The 27089-nt window shown below is 46.6% G+C and overlaps 2 protein-coding genes across 3 annotated transcripts; one reads left to right on the forward strand and one right to left on the reverse strand.

The window, feature by feature from the left end:
* Positions 1 to 9602: 9602 nt before the first annotated feature.
* LOC125508402 (monothiol glutaredoxin-S4, mitochondrial-like) lies at positions 9603 to 12367 on the forward strand. The gene is made up of 7 exons (XM_048673108.1): positions 9603 to 9763; positions 9887 to 9961; positions 10824 to 11000; positions 11149 to 11248; positions 11324 to 11390; positions 11827 to 11905; positions 11999 to 12367. Exons 2-7 carry the CDS (start codon positions 9893 to 9895, stop codon positions 12062 to 12064), a joined length of 558 nt encoding a protein of 185 aa, XP_048529065.1. The 5' UTR covers positions 9603 to 9763; positions 9887 to 9892; the 3' UTR covers positions 12065 to 12367.
* A 1917-nt stretch (positions 12368 to 14284) lies between these two features.
* Positions 14285 to 17991, reverse strand: LOC125508400 (acyl-protein thioesterase 1 homolog 1-like). 2 transcript variants are annotated; one of them, XM_048673106.1, is made up of 10 exons: positions 17743 to 17991; positions 17265 to 17379; positions 17047 to 17152; positions 16478 to 16514; positions 16326 to 16395; positions 16095 to 16199; positions 15692 to 15842; positions 15523 to 15605; positions 14719 to 14812; positions 14285 to 14647 (listed from the first exon to the last, which is right to left on the reverse strand). In XM_048673106.1, exons 1-10 carry the CDS (start codon positions 17974 to 17976, stop codon positions 14557 to 14559), a joined length of 1086 nt encoding a protein of 361 aa, XP_048529063.1. In that variant the 5' UTR covers positions 17977 to 17991; the 3' UTR covers positions 14285 to 14556. The 2 variants fall into 2 exon arrangements, with proteins under 2 accessions (XP_048529063.1, XP_048529064.1); XM_048673107.1 differs by lacking the exon at positions 17743 to 17991 and adding an exon at positions 17530 to 17728.
* Between the last annotated feature and the right edge of the window lie 9098 nt (positions 17992 to 27089).

Consider the following 27089-nt stretch of genomic DNA (forward strand, 5'->3'; position numbering starts at 1 on the left):
TGTGCAAGGGAAATCAAGTCATCACAATTTTTGGACACGATACACTCATGAAACAATTTGCATAGAGTACTAAAATGATCACGTTCATTGCAAAGTTCACAAGTAGGGCTAAGAAAAGATAAATTTTCAGCACATTCATCTAGCTCTTCTTGCAACAATTTGGTTTCTAAGTACTTATGCCTCTTACAATATCTATCTTCCCTATTTGGTGTGTACTTGCAAACCCAATCTACTCCACAAAAATTGACATGTTTATAGGAGGCATTTTCATCATAACTAGTGCAATCATCATTAGCATCATGGATATTCAAAGAATTCATACTAACAACATTGCAATCATGCTCATCATTCAAAGATTGAGTGCCAAACATTTTAATGCATTCTTCTTCTAACACTTTGGCACAATTTTCCTTTCCATCATACTCACGAAAGATATTAAAAAGATGAAGCGTATGAGACAAACTCAATTCCATTTTTTGGTAGTTTTCTTTTATAGATTAACTAGTGCTAAAACAAGAAACTAAAAGACTCAATTGCAAGATCTAAAGATATACCTTCAATCACTCACCTCCCCGGCAACGGCGCCAGAAAAGAACTTGATGTCTACTACACAACCTTCTTCTTGTAGACGTTGTTGGGCTTCCAAGTGCAGAGGTTTGTAGGAAAGTAGCAAATTTCCCTCAAGTGGATGACCTAAGGTTTATCAATCCGTAGGAGGTGTAGGATGAAGATGGTCTCTCTCAAGCAACCCTGCAACCAAATAACAAAGAGTCTCTTGTGTCCCCAACACACCAAATACAATGGTAAATTGTATAGGTGCACTAGTTCGGCGAAGATATGGTGATACAAGTGGTATATGGATAGTAGATAAAGGTATTTGTAATATGAAATTATAAAAACAGCAAGGTAACAAGTGATAAAAGTGAGCGTAAACGGTATTGCAATGCTAGGAAACAAGGCCTAGGGTTCATACTTACACTAGTGTAAGTCCTCTCAACAATAATAACATAATTGGATCACATAACTATCCCTCAACATGCAACAAAGAGTCACTCCAAAGTCACTAATAGCGAAGAACAAACGAAGAGATTATGGTAGGGTACGAAACCACCTCAAAGTTATTCTTTCCAATCAATCCGTTGGGCTATTCCTATAAGTGTCACAAACAGCCCTAGAGTTCGTACTAGAATAACACCGCAAGACACAAATCAATCAAAACCCTAATGTCACCTAGATACTCCAATGTCACCTCAAGTATCCGTGGGTATGATTATACGATATGCATCACACAATCTCAGATTCATCTATTCAACCAACACAAAGGACCTCAAAGAGTGCCCCAAAGTTCTACCAGAGAATCATGACGAAAACGTGTGCCAACCCCTATGCATAGGTTCATGGGCGGAACCCGCAAGTTGATCACCAAAACATACATGAAGTGAATCACGTGATATCCCATTGTCACCACAGATACGCACGGCAAGACATACATCAAGTGTTATCAAATCTTTAAAGACTCAATCCGATAAGATTACTTCAAAGGGGAAACTCAATTCATTACAAGAGAGAAGAGGGGGAGGAGAAACATAAGATCTAACTATAATAGCAAAGCTCGCGATACATCAAGATCATGCCAAATCAAGAACACGAGAGAGAGAGAGAGAGATCAAACACATAGCTACTGGTACATACCCTCAGCCCCGAGGGAGAACTACTCCCTCCTCGTCATGGAGAGCACCGGGATGATAAAGATGGCCACCGGAGAGGGATTTCCCCCTCCCGTAGGGTGCCGAAATGGGTCTGGATTGGCTTTCGGTGGCTACGGAGGCTTCTGGCGGCGGAACTCCCGATCTATTGTGCCCTCGAATGTTTTTATGGTATGTGGAGATATATAGGTGGAAGAAGTACGTCAGGGGGGAGGGTGGAGGGCGCGCCTAGGGGGTGGACGCGCCCCCTGCCTCGTGGCCTCCTCGCAGGTCCCCCGACATGCACGCCAAGTCTTCTGGGCTTCTTTCCTTCCAAAAATGAGTTTCGTGAAGTTTCAGGTCAATTGGACCCCGTTTGATTTTCCTTTTCTTCGAAACCCTAAAACAGGGTAAAAACAGAAACTGGCACTGGGCTCTGGGTTAATAGGTTAGTCCCAAAAATGATATAAAAGTGTATAATAAAGCCCATAAACATTCAAAACAGTTGATAATATAGCATGGAGCAATCAAAAATTATAGATACGTTGGAGACGTATCAGCATCCCCAAGCTTAATTCCTGCTCGTCCTCGAGTAGGTAAATGATAAAATAAAGAATTTTTGATGTGGAATGCTAGTTGGCATAATTTCAACGTAATTCTTCTTAATTGTGGCAATCAAAAATTATAGATACGTTGGAGACGTATCACCGCTCTTCTTTCCCTTCCCTGTCTTGTCATCATGAGACTCGGGGTCCTTGGTACTATCGGAGTTGGCATACTTCACCAGAGCCGCCATAAGTGCTCCCATGTCATTACAATGGCGTTTGAGCCGTCCTAATTTCAGCTTCAAAGGTGCAAACCAGCAATTGCCTTCTAATGTTAAAACGGCTGTGTCAGCATTGATTCGGTCTGATGAATGCAAAATCTCCGAAACCCGGCGTACCTAGCGGGTTGTTGATTCTCCTTCCTCCTGGACACAGGCAACTAAATCCACGATTGACATGGGTTGCTTGCACGTATCCTTGAAATTCTGGATAAACCAGGCCCTTAACTCGGCCCACGACCCAATAGAGTTGGCCGGCAGATTTTTCAACCATGTGCGAGTTGTTCCCTCCAACATCATGGTAAAGTATTTGGCAGACGCCGCTTTGTCCACATCCAGCGTTTCCATTGCCATCTCATAGCTTTCCACCCATGACTCGGGGGATAAATCGGCGGTGTAATTCGGCACCTTGCGCGGGCCTTTGAAATCCTTGGGTAGTCGTACATTGCGCAATGCTGGGACGAGACATCGTACCCCCAACGAACTGGAGGTAACCCCTGGTTCCACCGACGTTGTTGGACGAACCGGAGTGAGTTGGCGGGCCTCATGCTGCGCCGCTAACTCGGCCTCTCGACGTGCCCTAGCGCGATCCACTACATCCTGAGCATTGCCACCGCCGCTCGTCGGGTTATGGCCACGGGGCGGATTACAATTCCGCGCGCTGCTTGATACAGCCGGTTCATCGATATGCCTGTTGTAGCTCCGACTCGGGCGGGGAGTACAATGAATCCTTTCGCGGCTATATGAATAAGACTGCTGCTGAGTCAAGGCCGTCTGAAGGAGCTCCCTAGCCCGTCGTGTCTCAACTGCTACCGGGGACTCGCCATCGATCGGGAGGGCCGCCAATCATGAAGCGGCAGCAACGATGTTATCCAACGGGTTAGAGTAATGACCCGGAGGCATTGAGACGTGTCGTGATGGGACATCGTTCTGACGAGGCTGAGGCGGCGGATCCATCACGCGCGGCTGAACCGGTCCCCCGGTCCTAGGTGCCTCCGCCCGGTTTACCACTGGCTGGTTGCTGGTGCCTGCTCCTCGCATGTTAAAGAGATTTCTTGCCTCAAAAACCGACGAAAGGTGCGACCGGTATCTTCTCCTCATGACATCATCTGATGCACTCTAATCCAGCATAAGCCGGTAAGCATGAGCCTCTAACTCGGCACGCTCTGTAGCCATCATGGTGTTCTCCGCCGCCAGGTCCGCTTTAGCCTGAGTTATCTGATCCTTCACCTTTGCAATCTCGGCGTTGTGCTGATCCCGGTTTGCCGCGTCCACCTCTGCTGCCAGCAACATTGCCAAAGCGTCGAACAAATCGGACAAAACCTGAACCGGAGGCGGCGCAGAGCCCCTGCTCCCGCTGGTGTTGCTGCTGTTGAACCGGAGATCATTACTGCGGCGGTAGAAGAGTGCTGCGCTGATTGTGTACCGGCCATGAAGACCGCGACCCGACTCGACGGATCAAGGGGGTCCGGAATACTGTCGCCATCGGAACCACCACTAATCCGGCCATCCTGCAGCTGATACAGTGATTCGGTCTCTCCGGCTGAAGACTCGTCATCAAAATAGACAACGGTTTCGCCACCAGATGCCGATCTATCCTCATATTCCGCTCCATGGATGACACCTACGAAGGCATGCTTTACGGCGGGCTGAACCTGGGCAGACCTTGCACGCTGAGCCGTCTCGATGATGTCGGTGCAGATGTCCGGCTCAGGGCCCGGTTCGCCGATGAAGACGTGAATTCCACCAAAGGGGACCCGGTACCCATACTCAATTGAGCTGGCCTCGGGACTCCATCCAGCATCGTCGATGTAGAGCTTGCCGCGACGACTTTTAGTCATCCGGCCCACAACGTATCCCTTGAGTCCTTCGAAGTTGCCCTTCAAGAACTCGAAACCATCGTGCGATAGCCCCATGATGGGCGCTAACTGGCGTGTTTTTGTCACGGCAGATGTCCTCGTGGAAGGGCTTAGTCGTGCAGCCATCGCGACGGGTTAGCTTAAAGGGGTTAAAGCGGACAAGGGACGCAAGAGTTATACTGGTTCGGCCCCTTTCGATGAAGGTAAAAGCCTACGTCCAGTTGTGATGGAATCGCTTGGGTTTCGATGACCAGGGAGCGAATCCGCTTTGCCTGGCTCTTGAGTTATTATGTGTTGTTCCTAAACCGCCGTCGGGTCGCCCCTTTATATACATAGGTCGACGCCCGTCGGTTTACAGAATCCCGAGGCCGGATCATAAACGTGTCCGGCTCGATCTCTATTCCTTCTATCTTACAGTACAAGTTACATATCAATGTCGGTTTATGTCTACAGGCCTTAACACGCCTTTTAGCCTTGGGCCTTCATGAAGCGCCACCATCTTTTGTCTTCTTGGGCTTCAAATAAAGTAATCATCATAGGGATGACCCGGCCTCTCCTAGCCGGTTTATGTCCAGTAGTAATATCCCCAACAGAGGGAGTATCATATTTTTTTTCATTCAATCTTGCACTTATACTGTTAGAGCCTTGTGGAACACTTAACTCAAGGGAACTAGAGAAAGACACTCCAGACAGGAAAAAGAAAAAGAAATGACATGGCTTAAGGGAACGTTAGGAAAAACAAGGCAGTGGGAGTCACTTATTTAGGTATAGAATATTTTAGTCATCACACACTTTAATATTCATGCGAGATTTAGGGTGTTTATGTGAAATATGCGAGATTTGGTTGTAACTGAGATACCAGGATAAAACACTATTATTGTCTTTCTCTAGATGCATGTGGAACACATAGGAGAATAATGCTTCCCCTACCACTATACATGCCCTAATTTGTTGTGAGAGCAATTTTTTTTTAGGAAAATGGTAATATGTGATGCTAGTTGAAGAAACAATATTATCATAATGCAATGTAATGCCAAATCAGCCTAAAAATTATAGAGTTAGTATTATACATGTCTTGCCAAGCTGGATTATTTCTTTAGTAATAATGAGACCCTTGCCATGATTTCATCGATCTTCAAGCCTAACATATATTGTATTCTATAAAATTGGAGGAGTGCATATGTGTGGTGTTGTGAATTGCTTGCATACATGTTGTAACCGGTGTTTCTAGAAAAATGACACGAGGAAAGAATTCGTGGATAGACCACTTCTTGACAACTCATACAGTCGAGAACTCTCTATCTGAAAGCACCTAAGGAATACAATCGTCCCTTACATATCTCTACGAGGATAGTTACTAAACTCGTAGTCATTAGGATATATCTCTAGTTATTATAAAAGTATGCGCATATGTGCGCACACATAAAGACACACTATCGCATTTCTATTTCACCTGGTTTAATTTGTTGACAATATTGTGGTTCTGGTTTTTTCCATTTCCTTTTCTAAGAAGGGAAGTTTTGAACTTCGAAGATAAACTTGATACTAATACAACGCTCATCCCAAAAATACAACTCTACTCGCATGATTGTAAAACTTGTATTTAAATTATAGATGACAGAATTGTATGATAATATTTAACAACAAATTTGAGAGCAGTTCATAACCGGTTTTAGAAACTCAATGGTAAAGCTAAAGCAAGGTCATAGTACATGGTGTAATATGCACTTATCTTGCACAACTGTACATGACACAAAAGGAATAATAGTTTCTAGAAGAGTTTTCTTTTATTGTGAAAATTCGGACATGAAATCAATTGAATAAATATAGTAAAAAGCTCGTGAAAAATACACCAGGAGTTGGAAATCTGTGTGAGAACCAAAATAAGAAAAATACCTAAACTAAATTGGTAGCCAAGGAAAGTGTATGAAACAACTACTATGTGCTCGGAACTATCGACCAGGGGCTAGTTTGTGTGGTGTGAGATTAGACATAAAGAAGGCATGTCAAAAGGATTGAAATGACGACTAGGGTTTATAATTTTTTCACTGTGAATATCAAAAGGTGGTGGCTTAGCTATTTTTTGATTAGTACTTGGCTATTTTTACTAGTACTAGTGCACATGCAAGACACATCTTTGATTAAATATAATCAATTAAAATTTGTTGCAAGCATAAAAAATGCATATTTTTTTAAAAATACATGTAATGAAAAAATTATTGGAAGACTCTATTTACTCCATGTAGGTGTTGTCAAAGATCTTCTTCACTCCTTTCTTGGTTCTCTTTGACCCACGGTGTTTGGTTTGCGTTTAGTGATGGAGTCAAGTTTTGGTTAGGGGTTGGTCACGTTCATCGATGTATTTTTTGCATGATTGTCCCATAGTTAACCTTGCCACTGCGTGATTTTTGACCTGTTTTTTTATAAATCAGGCCAGCTATCTGTCTATAATGAAATCATAAGAGCAACCTGCCCTCTTGATGAGGTCCCATAAAATAAGCTACCAATGGATTGGGGCAATTCAACATAATTAAGTTATGCCACACATGTAGTTAACACAAATATGAACAAAAACAAGCCCACTACCCAAGTGCAAATCTAGTAGCAAAGAAACAATCCACATCTTTCTAAACCAACGACAACAACCCCTAGATCCCTAATAGTTCAAAAATAAAAAAAAAACCTAACGACTTATTGATATTATAGTAAGCATGAACCATATACTAGAGTCTACCTTTTGGATTTGTTAACTTAACTTCTAGATTTATTTTTGTCCAGGTAGATCAGATTTTTCTGGAGTATTCTTTAATTTGTCGATCACTCGAGTGCATGTGAGCTCGAGAGCAGAATTGCATATTCGAGTCTTTTGATATTCTTATCCGATCGACTGGCAGAAGAGTTGACATATGCTACCCCCACGTTGTTTCATTGAATCGACCTTGGATTTTTTTTATAAATTAACATGCACAACTAGTCAGAACCCCCACAAAAAGAATCCTATATACCTATAAATAAATATTTCACCCCCACTAACTCAATAATTTTGACATGCAATTATGCCAACTCATCATGCCACTATACATGCCCCACTAAATTTAATACTTTATTCATGCAACTATGCGAACTCATCATGCCACCATGCATGAAGAAACCCACCTAACATGCATCATGCATGCTACTTATATTAAATAAATGTTCTGCAAATGTATAATCAAATATAGTATATTATATGTACTTTAATTCCAATTCTGCTATTGCTAATCGGAATACTAAAAGTTCATACCATAAAATCTCATAAAAATAACCACATCCAATTCCAGCTGCAACTTGCGGGGCGTCATCTCTACTTATAACTACAACTTAGGCCCTCTTTGGTTCAAAGGAAAAATGGAGGAAACACATAGGAATAGAAATTTTCTATGGTGACACTATTGAAGCCTTTGGTTCAAAGGAATGTAGCAAAGGAAAAAATGGAAGAAATTTTCTTTTGATGTCAATTTGAGGAAAAAATGTAGGAACTTTACAATATACTTGGATCTCCTTCTCAAATTCCTACGCAAGAATAATGAGATTAAGATCCTTAGTGGCATAATAACATGCTAATTGTGCCTTTCTGAGTGGTTTGAATTTGATTTGAGTTTGTATATTAGAATTTTTGTGTTTTTCTATTCCCGTGAACCAAACATCTAAGTCTATAAAATTCATGCGTTAACTAGTCTTCTATTTTACATATATGAACCAAAGGAAATTATTGGTGTTACTGTAAGTAGAAAGCATATACTACTAAAATGTACTCCCTCTATCTCAAAATGTAAGATCATTTTTGACATTATCATAATGGTCTTACATTTTGAGACGGAGGAAGTATCTTTTAGATTGGTTATCTTATTTTTTGAAATTTTATACGTTGTTGATGGGTAGGTTAATCCAATCACCCTTTTTTACATCTACCAATAGTGATGGAGCAGCATGGCTGATTTGAAATAAAGAAGAAGATATTTCTATGCAATTTCGTTTCTTTTCTTTTTAAGGTTGCACGGCCTGTATAACTGACGTCTTCGTAATCAATGGGAACATCTTCTCTCACTGAATGCACACCGTTGGAAGTCTTCAAATAAAAACTCAAAAAATGCGACCACTAGCGTCATGTTTAGAACTTGACCTTGTTGGGTTGGGTTTCACAAGAATCTAACCATCTGAGCTACTCTCGATTCGCATTTTGTTTTTGAAAACAAATAATGGATCATATATCGGTCGGTTGTACTCCGTTTAATTTGCTTCAGTGCGAGCTTGGCCGGGCCGTGGATCACCAAGTCATCATCCTGATGCGAGCTTGGCCGGGCCGTGGATCACCATGGAGGATAGAGTGCGGATTTTGTACTTCTGGTGGGAGTAGTGGAATGAGAGAAACCGGGTCAAGAAGAACGAAGGCAGAACTCGGCCAGAGGAGATAGTGCACGGGACTAAGCTAGCCACCATGGAATACTGAGAAATTGTGGGGAAGCAAGAGCAACATATTCCAAAGGAGAAGACAAAATGGCAGGCGCGTGAAGCGGACGTACTGAAGTTTAACATTGATGGTGCCCACATGTCAGGAAGCTCTCAATTTGCGTGGGAGTGATTGCACGTGACCTCAATGAAGATGCAGTAGCTTGCATGGCAGGGAGGAATGAGCATGTCCATGATGCTTTCGCAGCAGAACTACGAGCGGCTGAGGGCGAGATGGAGCTGGCCGCCCATCTTGGAGCGATCCGGATCTGCGTCAAGACTGACTCACAGCTTCTCCAGCGGCCCTCACGCGGAAGGAGCCAAACTTCTCAGCAAATGCCTTGGCCCTGGACGTCCTGAAGATTCAAATGAGGCTATGGTTCTCAAAGTGTGATGTTATTGTATGCAGGCGGGAAGCCAACGATGCTGTGCACGAACTCGCTAAGTTAGGATACGAATATAATGTGAATGAACCCACCATATGGGATATCAGTGTTCCGCCATCTGTGGCCGAACTTGTTTTAGGCGACATGCCTAGCCTGGTTGCGTAATAAAGCGTTTTTGCTTTGACCCTAAAAAAAAAGTCATCATCCTGATGTCCCGTTAAAAAAAAAATCACCATCCTGATGAAGAGCTCGCGCGTGGCCGCGTGGCGATCGGACGGCGCGGAGCACGTCGCGCCGTAAGGAGTTGCACCGCACGTTCGTGCGGTATATTCACCGAACAGCACATCCTGGTAGATTGGAGTCGAACCGTCCGAGAAGGCAGTGCCCGCCGCCGCCGCCGCCCCCGCCCCCTCAATCCCCCTGCCCCGCCGCCCAACTCCCTCCGCCTCTCGCGCGCGTCGCCGCCCACCGCGCCCCTGCCGTCTCGACCCCGTCCGCAATCTCTCTCCACTGGGTTTCGAGGTATGAGCTTTCGTTCATCCACCGATTAGTTAAACCCTACCGATCTCCCCAATTTCTGGGCGCATCTAGATCCGTCCCTGTTGCTAAATCGCGGTTGCCTGTCTGTTTTACCCGTCGATGCAGGGGAACATGGCGAGGCTGGTGTCGTCTTCCCTACTCAGGGGGCTCGCGCGGTCGTGCCGCGCGCCCAGCACGGCGGTAAGTGCCGGCACCTTCATCAGTTCATAGTTCTGAGCTTTTCCCGATTTATTTTCGCTCAACTGGTCCGAGCTCTGATCGAGCCCCAAAATCCCCAAATTGCTGTCAGGTTCATTGGGACCTAGTAAGCTAATCGGTTCACTCGTTTACAGTTGCATAAATTTAATGTTACATTCATCTGTACCATCTCTCTATCACGAGATTGTTTGATAAGAGCTATCATGATGACCCTGGTTTTCACCTTTTTTTAAAGCATATCATGTCTAGAGATGAGACTCCGGTGGCCCCATATATTTTAACCAAAAATCCACATGTGTAGAGTTGAGCTCATTTCAGCATTTGCCATGACCATTTGTGCTATAAGGCAGCCATTATTATGTCTGAATGGATGTTATGGATGCTATAGTTCTCTACCAAGTGGTTTCCTGTAAACGTGTTCCATTTAAATGGGATGTTTATGCAACCTGTTTAATGCTGTACGCCTGCATGGAGAGTGCTTCGGTGAGGCTGGAGCCACCTCCCGGCTCTGAGCCTTATAATGCTATAAACTGGTGGTTGTTTGGTTTCATTTTAAATGGAACAGTGTCTATGAGCTTTAAAGAAGGTTACATGGTTAGTTTCAGCTTAGACTTGCAATGTTATCGCAGTTGAGGTTTTCTCGTTAGCTTCTGGGCATCAATTGTCCTTTTTGCTCTGTGCTTACACTATAGTATTTTCAAGCTTTATTTTGCTTCCAGTTTATCAAAGAACCAACCAATGTTGCACTATCAGCTTTTGTCAAGCAAAATCAGATTGTTTCTGTTTTGATTTTGATCTCATGTTTGCACAATGACCTTGTTTTGCATGATAACTGGAAAAGCAGACCGTGTCACGACCAGCTTTCCAACAGTTCATGAACTACTCATCAGGAATCAGTGGTGATTCTAACGTGAATGGCGGCACAAGTGCAACACGAGTAACCGCTGATACTGATACACATCAAGATTTCCAGCCTACAAGCAAAGGTTCTGACATGTCTTTGCAAGACATCGTTGCTCAGGTATTTATATGCACACATGAGCTTCAGAACATTTATATTCAATCTCTTGAAATGTAACAAAAATACGCATGGCATGAAAATTGTAAAGCTTAATGTTGTGTCATATTCTTCTGCTGTTAATTAATTTCCTTGATGAAATCTTTGCCAGGATATCAAGGAGAATCCAGTCGTTATCTTCATGAAGGGTTATCCTGAAGCTCCCAGGTGTGGATTTAGTGCACTGGCAGTTAAGGTCCTCCAGCAATATGGTAAGCTATATCTCAGAACCAGCTCTCAGTCAATTGTGCCCCTGAAATCCCTAAATCATATCTTGTCTATTGCAGGCGTCTCTATCACTGCCAGAGATATTCTGAGTAATATGAAGCTCAAGGAGAGTGTCAAAGCTTACTCGTAAGTTGCTCGTCATAACCTCCCTGATGTTGTACTTTCAGTTTTAGATGGAAGACAATTGTCTCAAAAAGGAAAAAAAAAGGAACTAGCCATGGGAATAGGGTATGGGATGATGTGGTAAAGAAAATATTTTACTATGGGTTAAGATTTAGCTTCAACAACAGATGATAAAACATACAGAATATGATTTTGATTTAGCTGGAGGCTTTACTTGGAACAGATTCGTCGAAAACATGTTGTGTGCCCTTGATTACAACATTGGAGAGTTCTACTTAATGTTCAACTTTCAGAGTTCCAATTTTATTCAGTTTCATTCATATGCATCATGGCGGAAATGACAAATGGATAATTTAACACCTGTTGCTAAGCTGCCGGGGTTTACAAATTATGTATCTCCTGATGGTATCATTATTAAAGCTACTGTTTATTTGTGCAGTAACTGGCCTACCTTTCCGCAAATATTTATCAACGGGGAGTTCGTTGGGGGCTCTGACATCATATTAAGCATGCACCAGGCAAGTGAACGGATCATCACTATTTCATTCAGCATGTGTATCCAGCTGGTATCTTTCACTTGGTGGTTGACTTATTCTCTAAATTTTCTTCAGAAAGGGGAACTTAAGGATTTACTTGGTGATTCCGCACAAAAGGGCGAGCAAGACAGTGCCCAGTGAAACAAGCTACAGTTGTTAGCATTTGCATGGAGATGGATGCTTCCTCTCTGAGTACTCTTTTACTCGACGCTCTTCCTGCGGTGTTCTGTTGTTTTGACGCAGGATTTTCATCGTCGTGTTGCCAGCCATGATGGAAATCTCTCGGTTCCAAGAGCATCCAAGTTTTCGCTTCATGACAAATAAATGCCACTTTTTCAATACTCTGTTTTTTGTACGTTGTAATAGTCAGGTGATTTCGTTTGGATTCTGTACTTTGGGCTCCGTTTGCGTTGCAGTAATAAATGGTTAGGCTGTTACTTTGTACTTTTTTTTTAAACAAGTTACTTTGTACTTTAGGCTGCTTTTCTATTCTGCGAAGTTAATTTTGTTTGTGTAATCACCTGTTTCCACCGCGAGCGCACCATCGATTCAAAGGCTTGTGGGGTAGTTATTTATGCTGCTTTTCTATTCTGCAAAGTTAATTTTGTTTGTATAATCATCCGTTTCCACCGTGAGCGTACCATCGATTCAAGGCTTGTGGTGTTGCATTGTCTGAATACAGAACTTACCTGTGTAATGCATCTTGCTTGTATAAACTTACAGCATAAGGCCCTGCTTGGAATCGATGTATTTTTATACACATGTATTTGTTTTACAAGTGTATTTTACCGGCCGTGTGTAAATCTCACCTGAGAATCAAAACGACGGATGATGGTCTGTATATTTTACAGGTGTAAACGCGCTGGAAACGACAATCCAATTAAGACCTAAGCCTGCCCAAATCGAAGAGCAAGGTAGTGACAACTATGTCAAGGGCGGATTTTGGGTTGTTTGGAATAATCAAAACAGCCAGGTGATAATTTTTAAAAATTCTAAAAGCAATTTAATTTTTGTAAAAAGGCCCCTAGATCCATTATAAAGGATCATCAACAATACAAAGGACCCAAACAAACTAGAAATTATATTCCAGTCCATAGAGCACCAAACAAATTTATCCACCAAAACGAGCCGCCGCCACCGCGTCGCACTTGAAGCCGGCCACTCCGATCTACGGCCCTGAAGGACCAGCGCACAGGTAGAGCCGCCGCCATTGTCGTCGTCGCCGTTGAATAAACCAGGATCACGAACCACGCCTACGCCTAGATCCAGCGATACGAAGACCGGCGCCCACACAACGCCTTGCGCTCCTCAACGTCGATGATAAAACCTCCTCCGGGGAGGGCGAGGTGGACAAGGAGCCAGGGGAAACTTATTCTTCTCGGCACCGCCGTCGTCGTCGCTGTTGAAGAAACCTGCACATGATCACGAACCACTCCTACGCCTAGATCCACCGTTGAAGAAACCTGCACAGGATCACGAACCACTCCTACGCCTAGATCCACCAATCCGAAGACCGGCGACCACACAATGCCTTGCGCTCCTCAGCGCCGACGATGAAACCGCCTTCGGCGAGGTGGACAAGGAGCCAGGGGAAACTTATTCTTCTCAACACCGGCATCGCCATCACCGCGCCGCCGCAAGAATGCTAAACCTAACCCTACGACCCTATCCACATCACCGACACGGCCAACTGAGGAGGAGGGGACACACGAACCTGTCGACGGGGAGCGGGCGGGTTGGAGGAACTACCCTGCCGCCTCTCTTTTCGCGAGAGAAGAAAGGAAAACTGGCAAATGTTAAATCCTGAAAACAATTTATGGGTACATATTGTTGGATCTAGTATAACACTCAAAATCTGTGCCAAAAATATATAAGGTTGTATCATCCACAAAAGAATCTAAATAGACTGTAAGAAAAAGAGAAGCATCTCCAACAACTGAGTCTCAAAAAGATAACGAAACAGCATGTAAATGCAATTTGTTCTGCAAATGTCATCCACAAAATATTTAGAGAAAAAAGTTGAAACTTGAAATGTGAAAACTGAACCAGGACCCTCCTTTTCCAATGGCCCCAAACAACTCCTTATGAAGCTCGAAGGACATAGTAGTGTTTCTTGTTGCACTGTAACTTCGACTCTCTGCTATGTAGCCCTCCTTCTGGGTTTGCTATCAACAATGCAACTTGTCTATCTTATGAATGTTTGTTTTTCTCTAACAACAATGCAAACTGTCATATCTTGTGAATGAAACTTCCCTTTACAATACATATATATGTCTCATTAAGCACGTGTGAGATCTCGGTGCTGTTTTGGTTCGTTCACAAGTAAAATAATCAGTTCAGTAGGAAAAAGGATAGAACACATTGAAACAAAAATATCACTGGTAACCAAAACCAAACTGATCACAATGTCTCCGACTATGGATGGAAACACATACCAAATATATGGAAATCTCAATAGTAAGAAGATTCAGCGAGGCATGTCTGCATATGAAACGCCAAGCTAAGACATAACCGTATACCCAAAGCCCAAGTTGGCAACCCAGCCATTTTATCACTCAATTCGGCACAACCACAGGTACTTATTATTTAGATGCCGCCACACCGAGCCTTTCTCAAGGCATCTCTTCATTCGATCAAGTTGACGAGGAACTGCCGAGTTCCAAGCTTGCCGTAAGCCACTTGACGACTTCGTCCATCTCCTCTGGAACGGTATAGTGCCCGAGTCTTCCAAGGAGAGGAGATCAATCAGCACAAGGAAATCACAACATTCAATGGGAGTAAAGAAGGTAGCAAACCTGCTGTAGGACTTGAATTCCACATTTGCAAACCCGGTTGACTTAAGTGCATCAGCAGATCTCTCTCCATGTTTGTAGAGGACCACATCATCAGCTGCAAAAAGATGATAAAAGTCGCAATTTACAGATGGCCTCTGCATAACTAAACATAAATAGAGGACTCAGAACAAGTAATGCAGTGCTGATGCATCATGAAAGCAGATGACCGTTATCAAGACACCTGGTCCAAAGACCTATATGTTCTGCTAATTCGTGTTCTGTTCATGCCCATAAAAACTTGAGGCATGCATCAATTTATTATATAACAAATTTGCTTATCACAGTTTTCCATCAAAATTTGCAATTAGCATAGCTGATCATCGTAACTAACCTTGTGAGGAATGCCACATGGAAATTACATCAACTTGGTTACTAAGAGCCAGACACTATCAAGCTGAGCTGCTTAGGCAACGAAAAAACAGAGCAAAAATCCTTTCTGGTGAAACTATTGTTTGAATCCAGGTTGAAAGGGGAAAGGAACTGCCCATATACTTGATAAGCAACTCAGTTCTGTTATATATGCTGCGAAGAAGCAACTTCAGGTAATACAAGTGTGTAGCTACAAGCCTACAACCGTTCTAAATGTTTCATAAACATAAGAAAGATGTTTCTGGTTTGAAGCACACAGGTCACTAGCTCCAGAAGAAGGACGGACTGTTACATGCGCATCTTGGGGAAATACAGTGTGCTGAATGCCATCATTAATGATAAGGTGCTTATTTCAGTATTACGCAAAAAACTGAAAATCATGCTAAAGATATGCACCTTTTCCATGACAAAGCATAAGGGGTAATGATGAAGCCTTCTGTGCAGCCTCCTGTGAGCTCTCAATTTTGTTCTTCAATGACCTGAGGTGACCACACAGCACAAAGTGGATCAGCCGCAAGGAAGCAGCTTCAGTGAAACTTGTGCACATAAACATACTAGCACAAACCTGGCACATGGGAGCCAGCCACTGAGACCAACAGCCACACTTAGGTTCACAGGGTATGGATTGCCATTTCCATATTTTCCATGAGCAAAGCAAGTACCAGAGTAAAGCGCAGTAGCAGCACCCATACTAAAGCCACCAACGCCAAGCTTGACTGCGATGATTAATGTAACGAGGTCAAAACTTTTAGTGATGAACAAGACCCAGCGGAGTCCATTCTACTGGATTATCAATATATGAGACCAAAATAGCTTGGTTCTTGGCTAGAAATGTAAAAAATAAAAAATTGCCCGCAACACAATAGAGAAACAGATAATAACAAGGAATGCCATTCCATATCTGTTGTGCGCTTGATAAGAATGGGTTTGAAGAAAGTAGACAAACGGAAACTGGCATGAAATCATACTGTCTGCAGGTTCGGTAGACAATAAATTTGCAACATGTGCAGCTGAGGAATCCAGCCCCTCAACATCATCAGGAGAATCTTCTGAAAGATCAGCAACATCAAACCCTGTGATCCCGGAAAAAGGCAAAACCATATCAGCACACACCTATCAAAACAAATAGCTATTACAAAAGGAGTTAGCACAATACATCCAAGACATAAATAAGAAAATCCACATGTTTCAGAACATACATGCAGTAGATGGGAATCCACCAAAAATTGCCACAGGCCTCGTAGGTGCAGTTGGGCAAATCCATTTTATCTGAAGCAGTAGCAAATCAGAGAATCAGAAAGACTTCTGACAGGACACATACTTGAAAGTTAAAATCTAGTTCCTAACTTACATTAGGAAGGGGAAGAGTTTCCAACAGTTGAGACCAGCTGCAAATATAATATAAAACCCATTATGTCTATCGGTCTCCAAAAATAACTTCTAGTTTTGCATTACGTTGAATAATTTTGAGCATAATGCAATTTCCTTAAAACCATGATAGCACAGAAATACCTTTCTTGCCAATAATAATGCAACGATTTTTTATGTGCAAAGAAGCGTATGTAATGAACGTATTATAGCACGGATCATAAAAAATGTCGCAAAAAATGTCTATTCGCCCAATCAGATGACTCAGGAGGTCGGTATCATCCGCACACATGCTTATTGGGCAGGAAATTAATTTCAACAAAGCGCTATCATATAAACAGTACGAGAGTGAGATGTCTCACGTACAGCGTTCTACAGTACAGTTGGCTGAGAGACATGGAAAATATACAGGAGATCCTACGACTACGATTCATCAAGAATGCAGGACGAACAGACAGGTCGTCCGTCCATCATCGTTGAATCCGTGAACGCATCAATCCCAACAAGCGGAGCTGCGACCCGGAAGGGCCAAAAGAAGGGTTTGTTGCGTACCTGGCTCCATTGTCGCCGAGGCCGTGGAGCCAGACGATGGTGGCCTTGTGCGCGCCCTTGGGCCTCACCACATGCGTCCTCCCGTACTCGAACGGCCGCTTCCCACCTGCAACCCGCCCACCATTCCGTCACATCCCGACAGAAGCACATCAAAGCCGGCGCATCGGCGCCGAATCAAACGAACGAGGGGCACAATCAGTCACAGGCATAGTACGTACCGGCCGCGACGGAGCTGGCGCCGCCGAAGCTCATCCCGCGAACAGTCGCCGCCGCCGCCGCCGCCGCCCCTCCTCTCCTTGCGACCACGCTCGCCAACGCCACGAATCCAATGGCCTGGGCAGCAAAGGGGTTAATAAAGGCGACGGGCGCGCGCGTGCGTGCGTACGAGGGAGAGGGCTGGGGAAGAGAAAGGGGGAAGATTTGGACGGCGGAAAGGGGAGCGCCTTTCTCTTATGGGAGTGAGTGCGGGGGGAAGGAATCTACGGGGGAGATTGGCTGCCGGTGGCAGGGCACCACACGGCCCGCGCTTGTCTCCCAGTCCCAGTGCTCCACCACCACCACTGCGCCAACTGAGCGCGCGTGATGGGTGTGGCAGGCACGCCCACGAATGTAACAGTGGCTTGCTACAGGACCTGCGGGTGGCGGTGGCGGTGGCGGTGGCAGGGAGGAGAGAGGAGGTGGATCGGGGCTGCGAACCTCTCGGCCGGCGGCGATTCGGGAGAGCTGAGGACGAGGGAAGCAGCGGGCGGGTGTCGCCGGGGCGATGCGATGCGATGCGACGGGAGCTGCTGAGCTCGTATCGTCCGGATCTTTCTCCTCGGTTCTCCTTCGCAGCGGCAGCGGTGTGGGGTTTCCGCTTTCTTGTTTCTGTGGTGGGGAACGTGCCTTGTTCGGTTCGCCGATGGACTCGGTGGTGTCTCGACACATCATGGAGCACTTTTTTTCAGGTAACAATTATATCGGTGTTCATAGAGATAGGATATGCCTGTGTGCGTTTATAGGAATGAGTGTATGCGTGTATGTGTGAGCGCTTGTGTCTGTACTGATGTTTAAAAAATTACATCGCGCTCATTTATGGCTAAGAGCATCGGCGCCCAAACCGCCTCAAACGTCCGGCCAGATGGCCAGGTCACCGACCGGTCACGAAAATTCGACCTAAACGGGCTTGTTAAACAAGATTCAAACGCCAGGGCGGACCGACACCCCTCATATCTAACCCAAATATAAGGCGGATATGAGGCTTCTAGATGCGTCCGGACGCGTCCGTCACGTCGGACCAACAACCCTACCCCATCACAATTTGCACCAAATCCATCAAACCCTTCCTCCTCATCCCGCCTTCCTCCTACCTTTCTCGCACCGGAGCCCCTCGCTCCCTTGCTCCCCATCCTCACCATCAGTCCCGATCCGCCGTCGTAGATGTCGTCCAGCCCGCCCCGACCACCACGATGGAGACTGCATCCGCCTCGTCCGTCGGCTCCCCTTCCTCGGCTCAGTCGTGCAAGCCGGAGAATGTCGCCTGGAAGATGCGACAACGCTAGCAGTGAGAGAGGAAAGCGGCGGTGGCGTCGCAGGGAGGTGCGGACATGGATGAGCAGCTGTCTCGCCACCGCGCCCAGAACCCCGCACCCCATCCATCTGTCCGCCGACACGGATTGCGCCGTCGGACCACGTTGGGACAAAGGAGGATCCGACGACCGATTTGGGCATTCTGGAAAGCTTTCCGCCCATGCAAATGTCGGCGATGAACGCATGTCACTTGCCGCGGCTCGTTCGGGCACGAATGAGCACAGGAACCGGTGGCGCCCGGGCTTCCCACGACCTGTTCGACAGAATGACACGACTAGAGTCGATATGTTTTTTTGCTCTAGCCCAATCAAATTAGCACATAGCATGTTCAATGTTATGCATAGACCGCTAATTCATTTCAGACATGATGAATGCTTACAAACCATGCCCATTTAGGAGGTGTGCCTATCGGACATGATCAATGACAATCAAGGCCCGACCCAAAATGGAGTATTAATTGGGGGGGCACTGCATTTGAAGTTGGGACAACATACGATCCCAATCCGAGCAAGAAGAAGATGAAGACGGCGAAGGCAAGAGGTCCGGCATTCTCAACTTTTGAGGACATATTGTTGGTCAAAGCTTGGTTGGCCACAACAATGGATCCAATTTGCGGCACCGAGCAAAAGGGGGAACAAGTGTTGGGAGAAGATTTGGAAGGAGTATCACGAACAAAAGGAATATGCTGAGTCGCACCCTATCGTGACCAACCGTAGTGTGCATCTCTCCAACATCGATGGGGGATCATTCAAGGGGAAGTGAACAAGTATGTCAGCTACTACTCACAAGTGACCAAACACCCTCAAAGTGGGATGGGAGTGGCAACTCACGCAAGCTCAATTGCTTTATCTTGTCATCATTTGCATATGCTTCTTGTGTTTGCATTCACGTGCTCATACATATGTTGTTTGCTAGACGGCGGTGACGTCCACTTTGTATCACGAAACGGAGAAGAAGTCATGTGCTTTTAGCCATTGTTGGATCATATTGAATGGAGTGCTAAAGTGGACATAACTTGTGGCCGATCTCAAGGCCGACAAGAAGAGGAATGATGGCTCAAGCTCCCACCAATCAATTGGGGTTGGACGATGAAGAGGACGATATTGTCGTCGATAATGGAAGAGCCACCGTGCCAAAGGATAACCGCCAAGTCATGGGAAACAAGTGGGAGAAGACAAAGGGTCTCCCGTGATGTCGCGTCTACAAAAATGTCCTCCACATGGACGAGCATTTTTTCGGTGAGGGAAGGTACAAGCTCATGTTAGATGCGCAAAAGGAGAGGATAGATTGGGACCAGAAGAGGGCGGAGAAGAAGCTGGAAAATGAGAGGGAGAAGATCGAGTTGGAGAAGCAATAGGTGGCAATCAAATGGGAGCTTGAGAAGGCCAAGACATTTGGAGAGACTGAGCTTGAGAAGGAGAGGTTGCAACTCGCACGAGACAAGGAGGATGCGAAGATCATGCTGGCGGACGAAACCCTCTTGGGTGAGCATGCAAAGAAGTGGCTTGCGGAGAAGAAGAAGGAGATCAACGAGCGTAGGGAGTACGAGGCGACAAGGGCGGTTGTGGCAGCAGCGGAGCATGCCACAAGGCAGGTGGAGCATGCAGCCCGGATTCAGGCGGAGTAGGACACAAGGATGGCCTCAGAGCAGGCGGCATGGATGGCGTCCGGCGAGTGATCCGGCCAACAAGCGAGGCATCTGCCACGCTCGGACATTGATTTCATTTTGGCATGTACAGATTGTTGAACTATGATTTGCTTTGCTTTGTTTCGAACTATTGAATTCAGACAATTTGTATCATAAGGTCGACGTGCATGGATTTGAGGCTCTGCATTTGAGGTATGTGGATGTGCGGCAGCCCATATGAGGGGCCGGCGGGGGTTGTTCACGGACGCACACGCGGGCGTATGGGGGGGCAGATTTGCCAAGTCTGGCAGTAGATGTTCTAAGTAATAAGGAAGGTTGGGGAGGGGGCTCGTTGACCCGTTACAAGTAGATTTATTCAAATAACTGGTCCTACCAATCTCCTGCGTTGAAAATCCAAGCCCCTTTCCCATCGCCCCTGAGAGGCGACGCGGAGGGCGACTTGGATCTCCGTCGCTACCCCCCTCCTCCTGCCTTGCCACTGTCAGAGGGCATGGCTGGGCGAAGCCGATCGACAACAACGGTAGCGGGGCTCTAGCATTCTCTTGCGTTGTGCGGATGGTGAGGACATGTGCGCAAAGCGCGTGTTGGGCATCGTGGAGTGGCAGGCAGTGTGGTCGGTCGTGCGTGCCTGGGCTACGGCGGCTGGATCTAGCCAGCATGCAACGCGGGCTGCGGCACCACGGATCAGAGCCCACTGCCCTGCTGATATGTCTTCGATGTATCCATATATTTTTATTATTTCATGTTAATTATTATCAATCTTTTATGCTTCATATGCAATTTTATATCATTTTTGGGAACTAGCATATTAACCTAGTTGTCGGTGTCAAAACCGGCGGATCTCGGGTAGGGGATCCCGAACTGTGCGTCTAAGGTCGATGGTAACAGGAGACAGGGGACACGATGTTTACCTAGGTTCGGGCCCTCTTTATGGAGGTAATGCCCTACGTCCTGCTTGATTGATCTTGATGAATATGAGTATTACAAGAGTTGATCTACCACGAGATCGTAATGGCTAAACCCTAGAGGTCTAGCTTGTATGGCTATGGTAATGAATATTCCTCCCTCCGAACTAAGTCCTCCGGTTTATATAGACACCGGGAGGATTTAGGGTTGCATAAGGTCGGTTACAAAGAAAGGAATCTACATATTTGTTCCCCAAGCTTGCCTTCCACGTCAAGGAGAGTCACATCCAGACACGGGTGTAGTCTTCGGTCTTCGTATCTTCATAGCCCATCAGTCCGGCCCATAGTTAACAGGCCGGACGCCTAAGGACCCCTTAGTCCAGGACTCCCTCAGTAGCCCCCGGACCAGTCTTCAATGGCGAGGTGTTCGGCGCATAGATTGTCTTCGGCATTGCAAGGCGGGTTCCTCCACCAATGACCTCCAAGTAGTGTATTCGGCCTTCCATTTAATGTTGTACCCCTCGGCTTATGTGTATCAACAACTTCAGCTTCCACGTGTCAAGTGAATGCGAGAGGCCAGGGCATTTTTGCACACAACATCCCAGCCACGCGAGGGACAGCGTTTATTTAACGAGATTGGATCCCAGGTCCATTCAATCATCTCGTGGAGAAAATCCTCAAAGGTCGCTAGGAAAGAACACTCCAACATATCTAGCATCACCAACCCCTCCTCCCGTCCCTGCGGCCCAGAAAGAGGCGAATGGGAGAAGTGCTCCATATCCCACCGTCAGCTGGTGGAGCTGCAAATGCAGGGGTTTCTCCCCTCTGCGGATCTGGTCCCTTTTCGCGCAGGGTTGGCCTCCTTTGACGGCAAAACCCAGGCAGAGGATTTCCCCAATCCATCCGAGGGGAACGAGTGTGTTTCGTCCCCTATCTGCTAAGGGGCGTAGGATTTCCAATTCATCCATTCCTCCGAGGGCTTCTGGAATATTATGGCCTCCAGCTGCATAACTTTACTCCAACCTCCATCCTGCACATTACGGGTTATGTCGCTTTATGCGAACTATTCCTGGGTTGTGAGGCCCATTTTGAACTGTGGAGAAAGTTATTCTGCCTTGTCCCGCGTAACCATGAAGGATCGATATTTGAAGTGGGCGGAGCCGAAATATGGCGCATTGCCGAGACCGGATACCTATCTGGCACGCCGAAGAAGGCGTCTGAAGAGTGGACTTTCGAGTGGTTCTACATCGAGGACGTCGTACTTCCAGACCCAGCCTGGAGGGGTCTTCCTGAGTTCACAAGTGTTCCCTTGAAGAAACGTCACAGCAGGCGCCCTCGGAGCCTCGAAGAGGAAGATAGTGCGGAGGTTCGCCAACTCTTGAGCAAGATAAGGATGCTCGCCCAGTCCAGATATATGATGGTCGAAGTAATGGTGACCTCCATAGTGCGGGGGGTCCAGCCACTCCAATACAAAGGACTTCCCATGTGGCACTATAATGGGGAAGATGACGCCTCCCGCTACGGCAGGAAGGGTCCAGACACCCCTACCGCCCTGGCCAAAATATTGGCCGAACTGTTCAAAGGGGAGGAAGAGGAGTTCCTGCGCATCAAGCACATGGAAGGATATTCCATGTATAGTCCTCCTAGCTGGGTAAGTTCCCAACTCCTCTGCTCTACTCATTCTACTCCCCGAGCTATGTTCAACGAACATTAACCCATCCATTTACAACAGCACTGGCGAAAAGATTTCCGAGGGGCTTTACAACCCTGCCCCATAGCCGAAGGGCCACAACCGGGACCTCAACCCCGGGTTCGAAGAGGATCCGGATATATTCGTGGTGCTCGTGAATGGGGTGTTTTACCAAACGAACTATGACGGCACAGAAGTGGCCATCATCACCGATTATCCCAGTCTTCTCCCTGCTCCACACGTAAGTAATCCGGAGATATTTCATCCGAAAAAGTTTTCTCATACTGCCTCACCCACCGCACTGTCCTGTGCTCAAAAGGGGAGGTGCTCGGTGCGTCATGCTGCCCAGGGGCATCTTCGAAGAGAGTGGCCCCCACGCCGGGCAAGCCTTCGAAGAGGAAGGCAAACAAAGATACAGCCGAGCCTTCATCAAAGAGGTATGGATTTGCAAATATGCACCTTGGCAGTCACATCCAACTGTGACCTTTATGTTTATCCTGTATTAGGAAAAAAGTGTGCCGGACTATATCTGGGGGTCCGGCTGGTCATACTTCCCACAGCCAGGATCCAGATCCTGCCGTAAAGACGGGGGCTGATGCGGGGGTAACGCCGGACTGTCCTCCAGCCGAGGATTCGGAGGATGTATCCGTCACTAACTCGGAAGTGGAGAGCGCCATGAATCATCGGCGCCGCAGGGCCATTTTACAAGACCCCGGCTTTTCAGAAGAAGCATTTAACACCTTCGGCTCGGCTGATGCATACATCCGAGCTGCTTGAGATGGGCTTAACAGAGCCACAAGCAGCATTTAAAAGATGTGCGGGTAAGTTTACTTTGTCTGACTATGATAACCATATGCCAGTAGCCCCCGAGACTTGAAGCAGTTGATACAACTAATTTAAGTATCGTTGTATAACCAGGTTCTTACGGAGAAGAACAACCTGTTAGCCCAAGAGCTAGAAAAGTGCCAGACGCAGCTAACTACTGCCCGTGCCGAACTGGAGAAATCCAAGAAGGTGTCTCCTAGTAATGTTCCCCTCCATCGATAAAACAGAATGGTATACCGATAATGTTAAACACGATTGCTCACCTCCTATCAGGATCACTAGGTCAACTGCAAGAACAACTGAAAACTGCCCAAGACGGAGAACGAGAAGCCAAGAAGCTGCTAGCTGCGGGCGAGCGTGTGCTCACAAAAGTCATACTGGAGAAGAACAAGCTCCAGGATTTGAATACCCGATTGGGCGAGGATCTGAAAGATGTATGGGCCCAACTGGCCGACTCTGTGAAGGAGAATAAAAGGCTGCGCGGCGGCATGTTCAGTATGTGGCCGAATTTGCCTTACAATAGTTCGGAGATATCAGGAACTAACAAAGTTATATCTGTAGGTATGCTGACCGGCCATCCCGAAGATGAGATGTCCGGATTCTCAGGCGATCTGCTACAAGAGCTGTCGCGTATTCATAAGCAAGCTCGGCAGGCGATGCAAAGCGTTGCCAAAGCCTTGTGGCCAGCTGCCTCCCCTCCAGGAAAGATGGAGGAGCTCCTATAGCTATTCAAGGGGGCGCGGCGGCGCTTTCGATTGTGGAAAATATCGGCCTACCGGGAAGGGGCTCGAGAAGTCTGGGCCATGGTGAAGACACGGTACACCAAGCTTGACCCGAATCATATGGCTCGGGTCGGACCTCTAGGGTCAGACGGGAAGGAAGTTCCTGTTAATTTGGTGTATGACCAAGTAGCAGTAGCTACCAAATATTCCCAGCCGGATTGTAAGTTAGATAGCCTGCTGGAGGGTATAGAGGAGGAAATTTTTGAGTTGAAATGGCTGTGTATTTTTCCGTCTAGCTGAATTGTAAAACGATTGTCATGGCAGACCTTTTCGCTTTGCCCTCTGGACCCGAAGGCGCGGATTGTTTCCGAATACCCGTGCGGCCAAATAGACCGGGGTATGCATGGAAACCAGGCGTGGGGGTCATAGTTGCTTGAACAGACAAGTTGTATCCGGCTAGTTATGTTATATTACATTATGTAAGAAACATCTTCCAGAGAGAATAGTTCCGTTAAGGGTTCCTTTCCCTGGGTTTTGATGCCGCTCATATATAGACCATTGGCTGTTCGACTTGACCGTTTGTCTATGGATGATAGACAGAGGCGTAATCGAGCTTGATGCCCAGATTAGCAGCACCAGGTTTTCACTTCATCGGCTGTGAAGTTGGAGCCATTATCAGTGATGTTGTGTGGAACACCATAACGGTGTACGACGCCGGATATGAATTCTATCACCGGCCCGGACTCGGCCGTTTTAACTGGTTTGGCCTCTATCCACTTAGTGAATTTATCCACCATGACCAGCAGATATTTTTTCTTATGGCTTCCTCCTTTAAGGGGTCCAACCATGTCCAGTCCCCAGACCGCAAAAGGCCAAGTGATGGGGATTGTTTGTAGGGCAGTGGGGGGCATATGGCTTTGGATTGGCGAAGAGTTGGCATCCGACGCAATGTTGGACAAGGTCCTGTGCATCTGCTCGGGCCGTCGGCCAAAACCTGTACGGAAGGCCTTGCTACAAGGGCCCGAGTTGCGGCGTGGTGACCGCCGAGACCGGCATGAATTCAGCAGGAGCTGCCCCTCCTCCTCGGAGATACATCTTTGAAGACTCCGGTAGCGCTTTTCTTGTAGAGTTCTCCGTCGTGACCTTTATAGCGCTTCGAACACCGGACAATGTGGCGGGCCTCATTCTGATCCTCAGGAAGTTCCTTCCTATTAAGGTAGGCCAAGAAGGGTTCGGTCCATGGGGCAATGACTGCCATAATGAGATGGGCCGACGGTGTTATTTCGGTGGCTGAGCCTCCGATGATATCGTGTGTTCGGAATCTGGGTTGTGTTCGGATCCGGACTAGTGTTGCCGTTTCCCCCTGCCACACCACGGATGGCTTGAAAAGCCTTTCCAGAAAGATGTTAGGTGGGACTGGGTCGCGCTTGGCCGATACGAGCAAGAACGTCCGCCTGCCGCTTGATTACTTTCTCGAGCCACGTGATGAACTCGAGTCCCTCGAACGAAGCCGACATTTTTATGACGACATTATGATAAGCGCCATCTTTGGATCTTTGGCATCGAAGTCTCCATTTATTTGAGATATTGCAAGGTTTGAGTCCCCGCCACTTCCAGGCGCTGTATGCCCATGGAGACAGCCATCCGGAGACCATGCAATAAGGCCTCGTATTCGGCTGCATTATTGGAGTCTGTGTATAGTATTTGGAGTAGTACTGACGACGTCTCCATGGGGGACGTCAAAATGACGCCCGCTCCTAGCCCTGCCAGCATTTTGGAGCCATCGAAATACATAACCCAATTGGAATATGTGACGTACTCTTTAGGGAGTTCGGCCTCTGTCCATTCGGCGACGAAGTCAGCCAGTACTTGGGATTTAATAGCTCGACGTGGTTTGTATGTAATATCAAATGGAAGGAGCTCAATGGCCCATTTGGCAATCCGGCCTGGCATCGCGGTTGTTTATTATGTCATTGAGTGGTACTTCGGAAGCCACCGTGATCGAACACTCCTGGAAGTAGTGTAGCTTTCGGGATGCCATGAAGACCGCGTATGCTATCTTTTGATATATGGGGGTACCAGATTTGCATGGTGTAAGGACAGTGGATACGTAGTATACTGGCTTCTGAAGCGGGAATTTGTGTCCGTCCTGTTCTCGTTCAACGACGAGCACGGCACTCACCACTTGATGTGTTGCCGATATGTATAGCAGCATGGGTTCGCCGATGTTTGGTGCGCCAGGATTGGGTTGCTCGCTAGGAGTGTTTTTATTTCTTCCAGTCCGGCTGTTGCCGCGTCCGTCCACTCGAAGTGATCGGTTCGCCGTAGAAGGCGATAGAGTGGCAGTGCCTTTTCTCCCAATCTGGAGATAAAGCGGCTTAGAGCTGCCACGCAACCCGCGAGTTTTTGGACTTGTTTAAGGTCTGTTGGCGTAGCCAACTGTGACAGAGCTCGGATTTTGGCTGGATTTGCTTCAATTCCTCTATTGGAGATGATGAAGCCCAGCAGCTTTCCTGCGGGGATGCCAAAAACACACTTTTCCGGATTGAGCTTAATGTCATATGCGCGGAGGTTGTCAAATGTGAGGCGTAGGTCATCTATTAGTTTCGACGTGCCTTGTCTTGATTACGACGTCGTCCACATAGGCTTCAACTGTCTTTCCGATCTGTTTCTCCAGGCATGTT

Source organism: Triticum urartu, chromosome 5 (assembly GCF_003073215.2).
Source record: "Triticum urartu cultivar G1812 chromosome 5, Tu2.1, whole genome shotgun sequence".
NCBI classification, from domain to species: domain Eukaryota; kingdom Viridiplantae; phylum Streptophyta; class Magnoliopsida; order Poales; family Poaceae; genus Triticum; species Triticum urartu.

Excerpts from the sequence above, each read along its gene's own strand:
- LOC125508402 (XM_048673108.1), top strand. The coding sequence starts at position 9,893 with ATGGCGAGGCTGGTGTCGTCTTCCCTACTCAGGGGGCTCGCGCGGTCG. Across the intron at positions 11,249-11,323 it reads TAAGGTCCTCCAGCAATATG|GCGTCTCTATCACTGCCAGA; the intron begins GTAAGCTATATC and ends TGTCTATTGCAG. Across the intron at positions 11,391-11,826 it reads GAGAGTGTCAAAGCTTACTC|TAACTGGCCTACCTTTCCGC; the intron begins GTAAGTTGCTCG and ends TTATTTGTGCAG.
- LOC125508400 (XM_048673106.1), bottom strand. The coding sequence starts at position 17,976 with ATGATGTGTCGAGACACCACCGAGTCCATCGGCGAACCGAACAAGGCA. Across the intron at positions 15,843-16,094 it reads GTCTACCGAACCTGCAGACA|TCAAGCTTGGCGTTGGTGGC; the intron begins GTATGATTTCAT and ends TAATCATCGCAG. Across the intron at positions 14,648-14,718 it reads GAATTCAAGTCCTACAGCAG|ACTCGGGCACTATACCGTTC; the intron begins GTTTGCTACCTT and ends TCTCCTTGGAAG.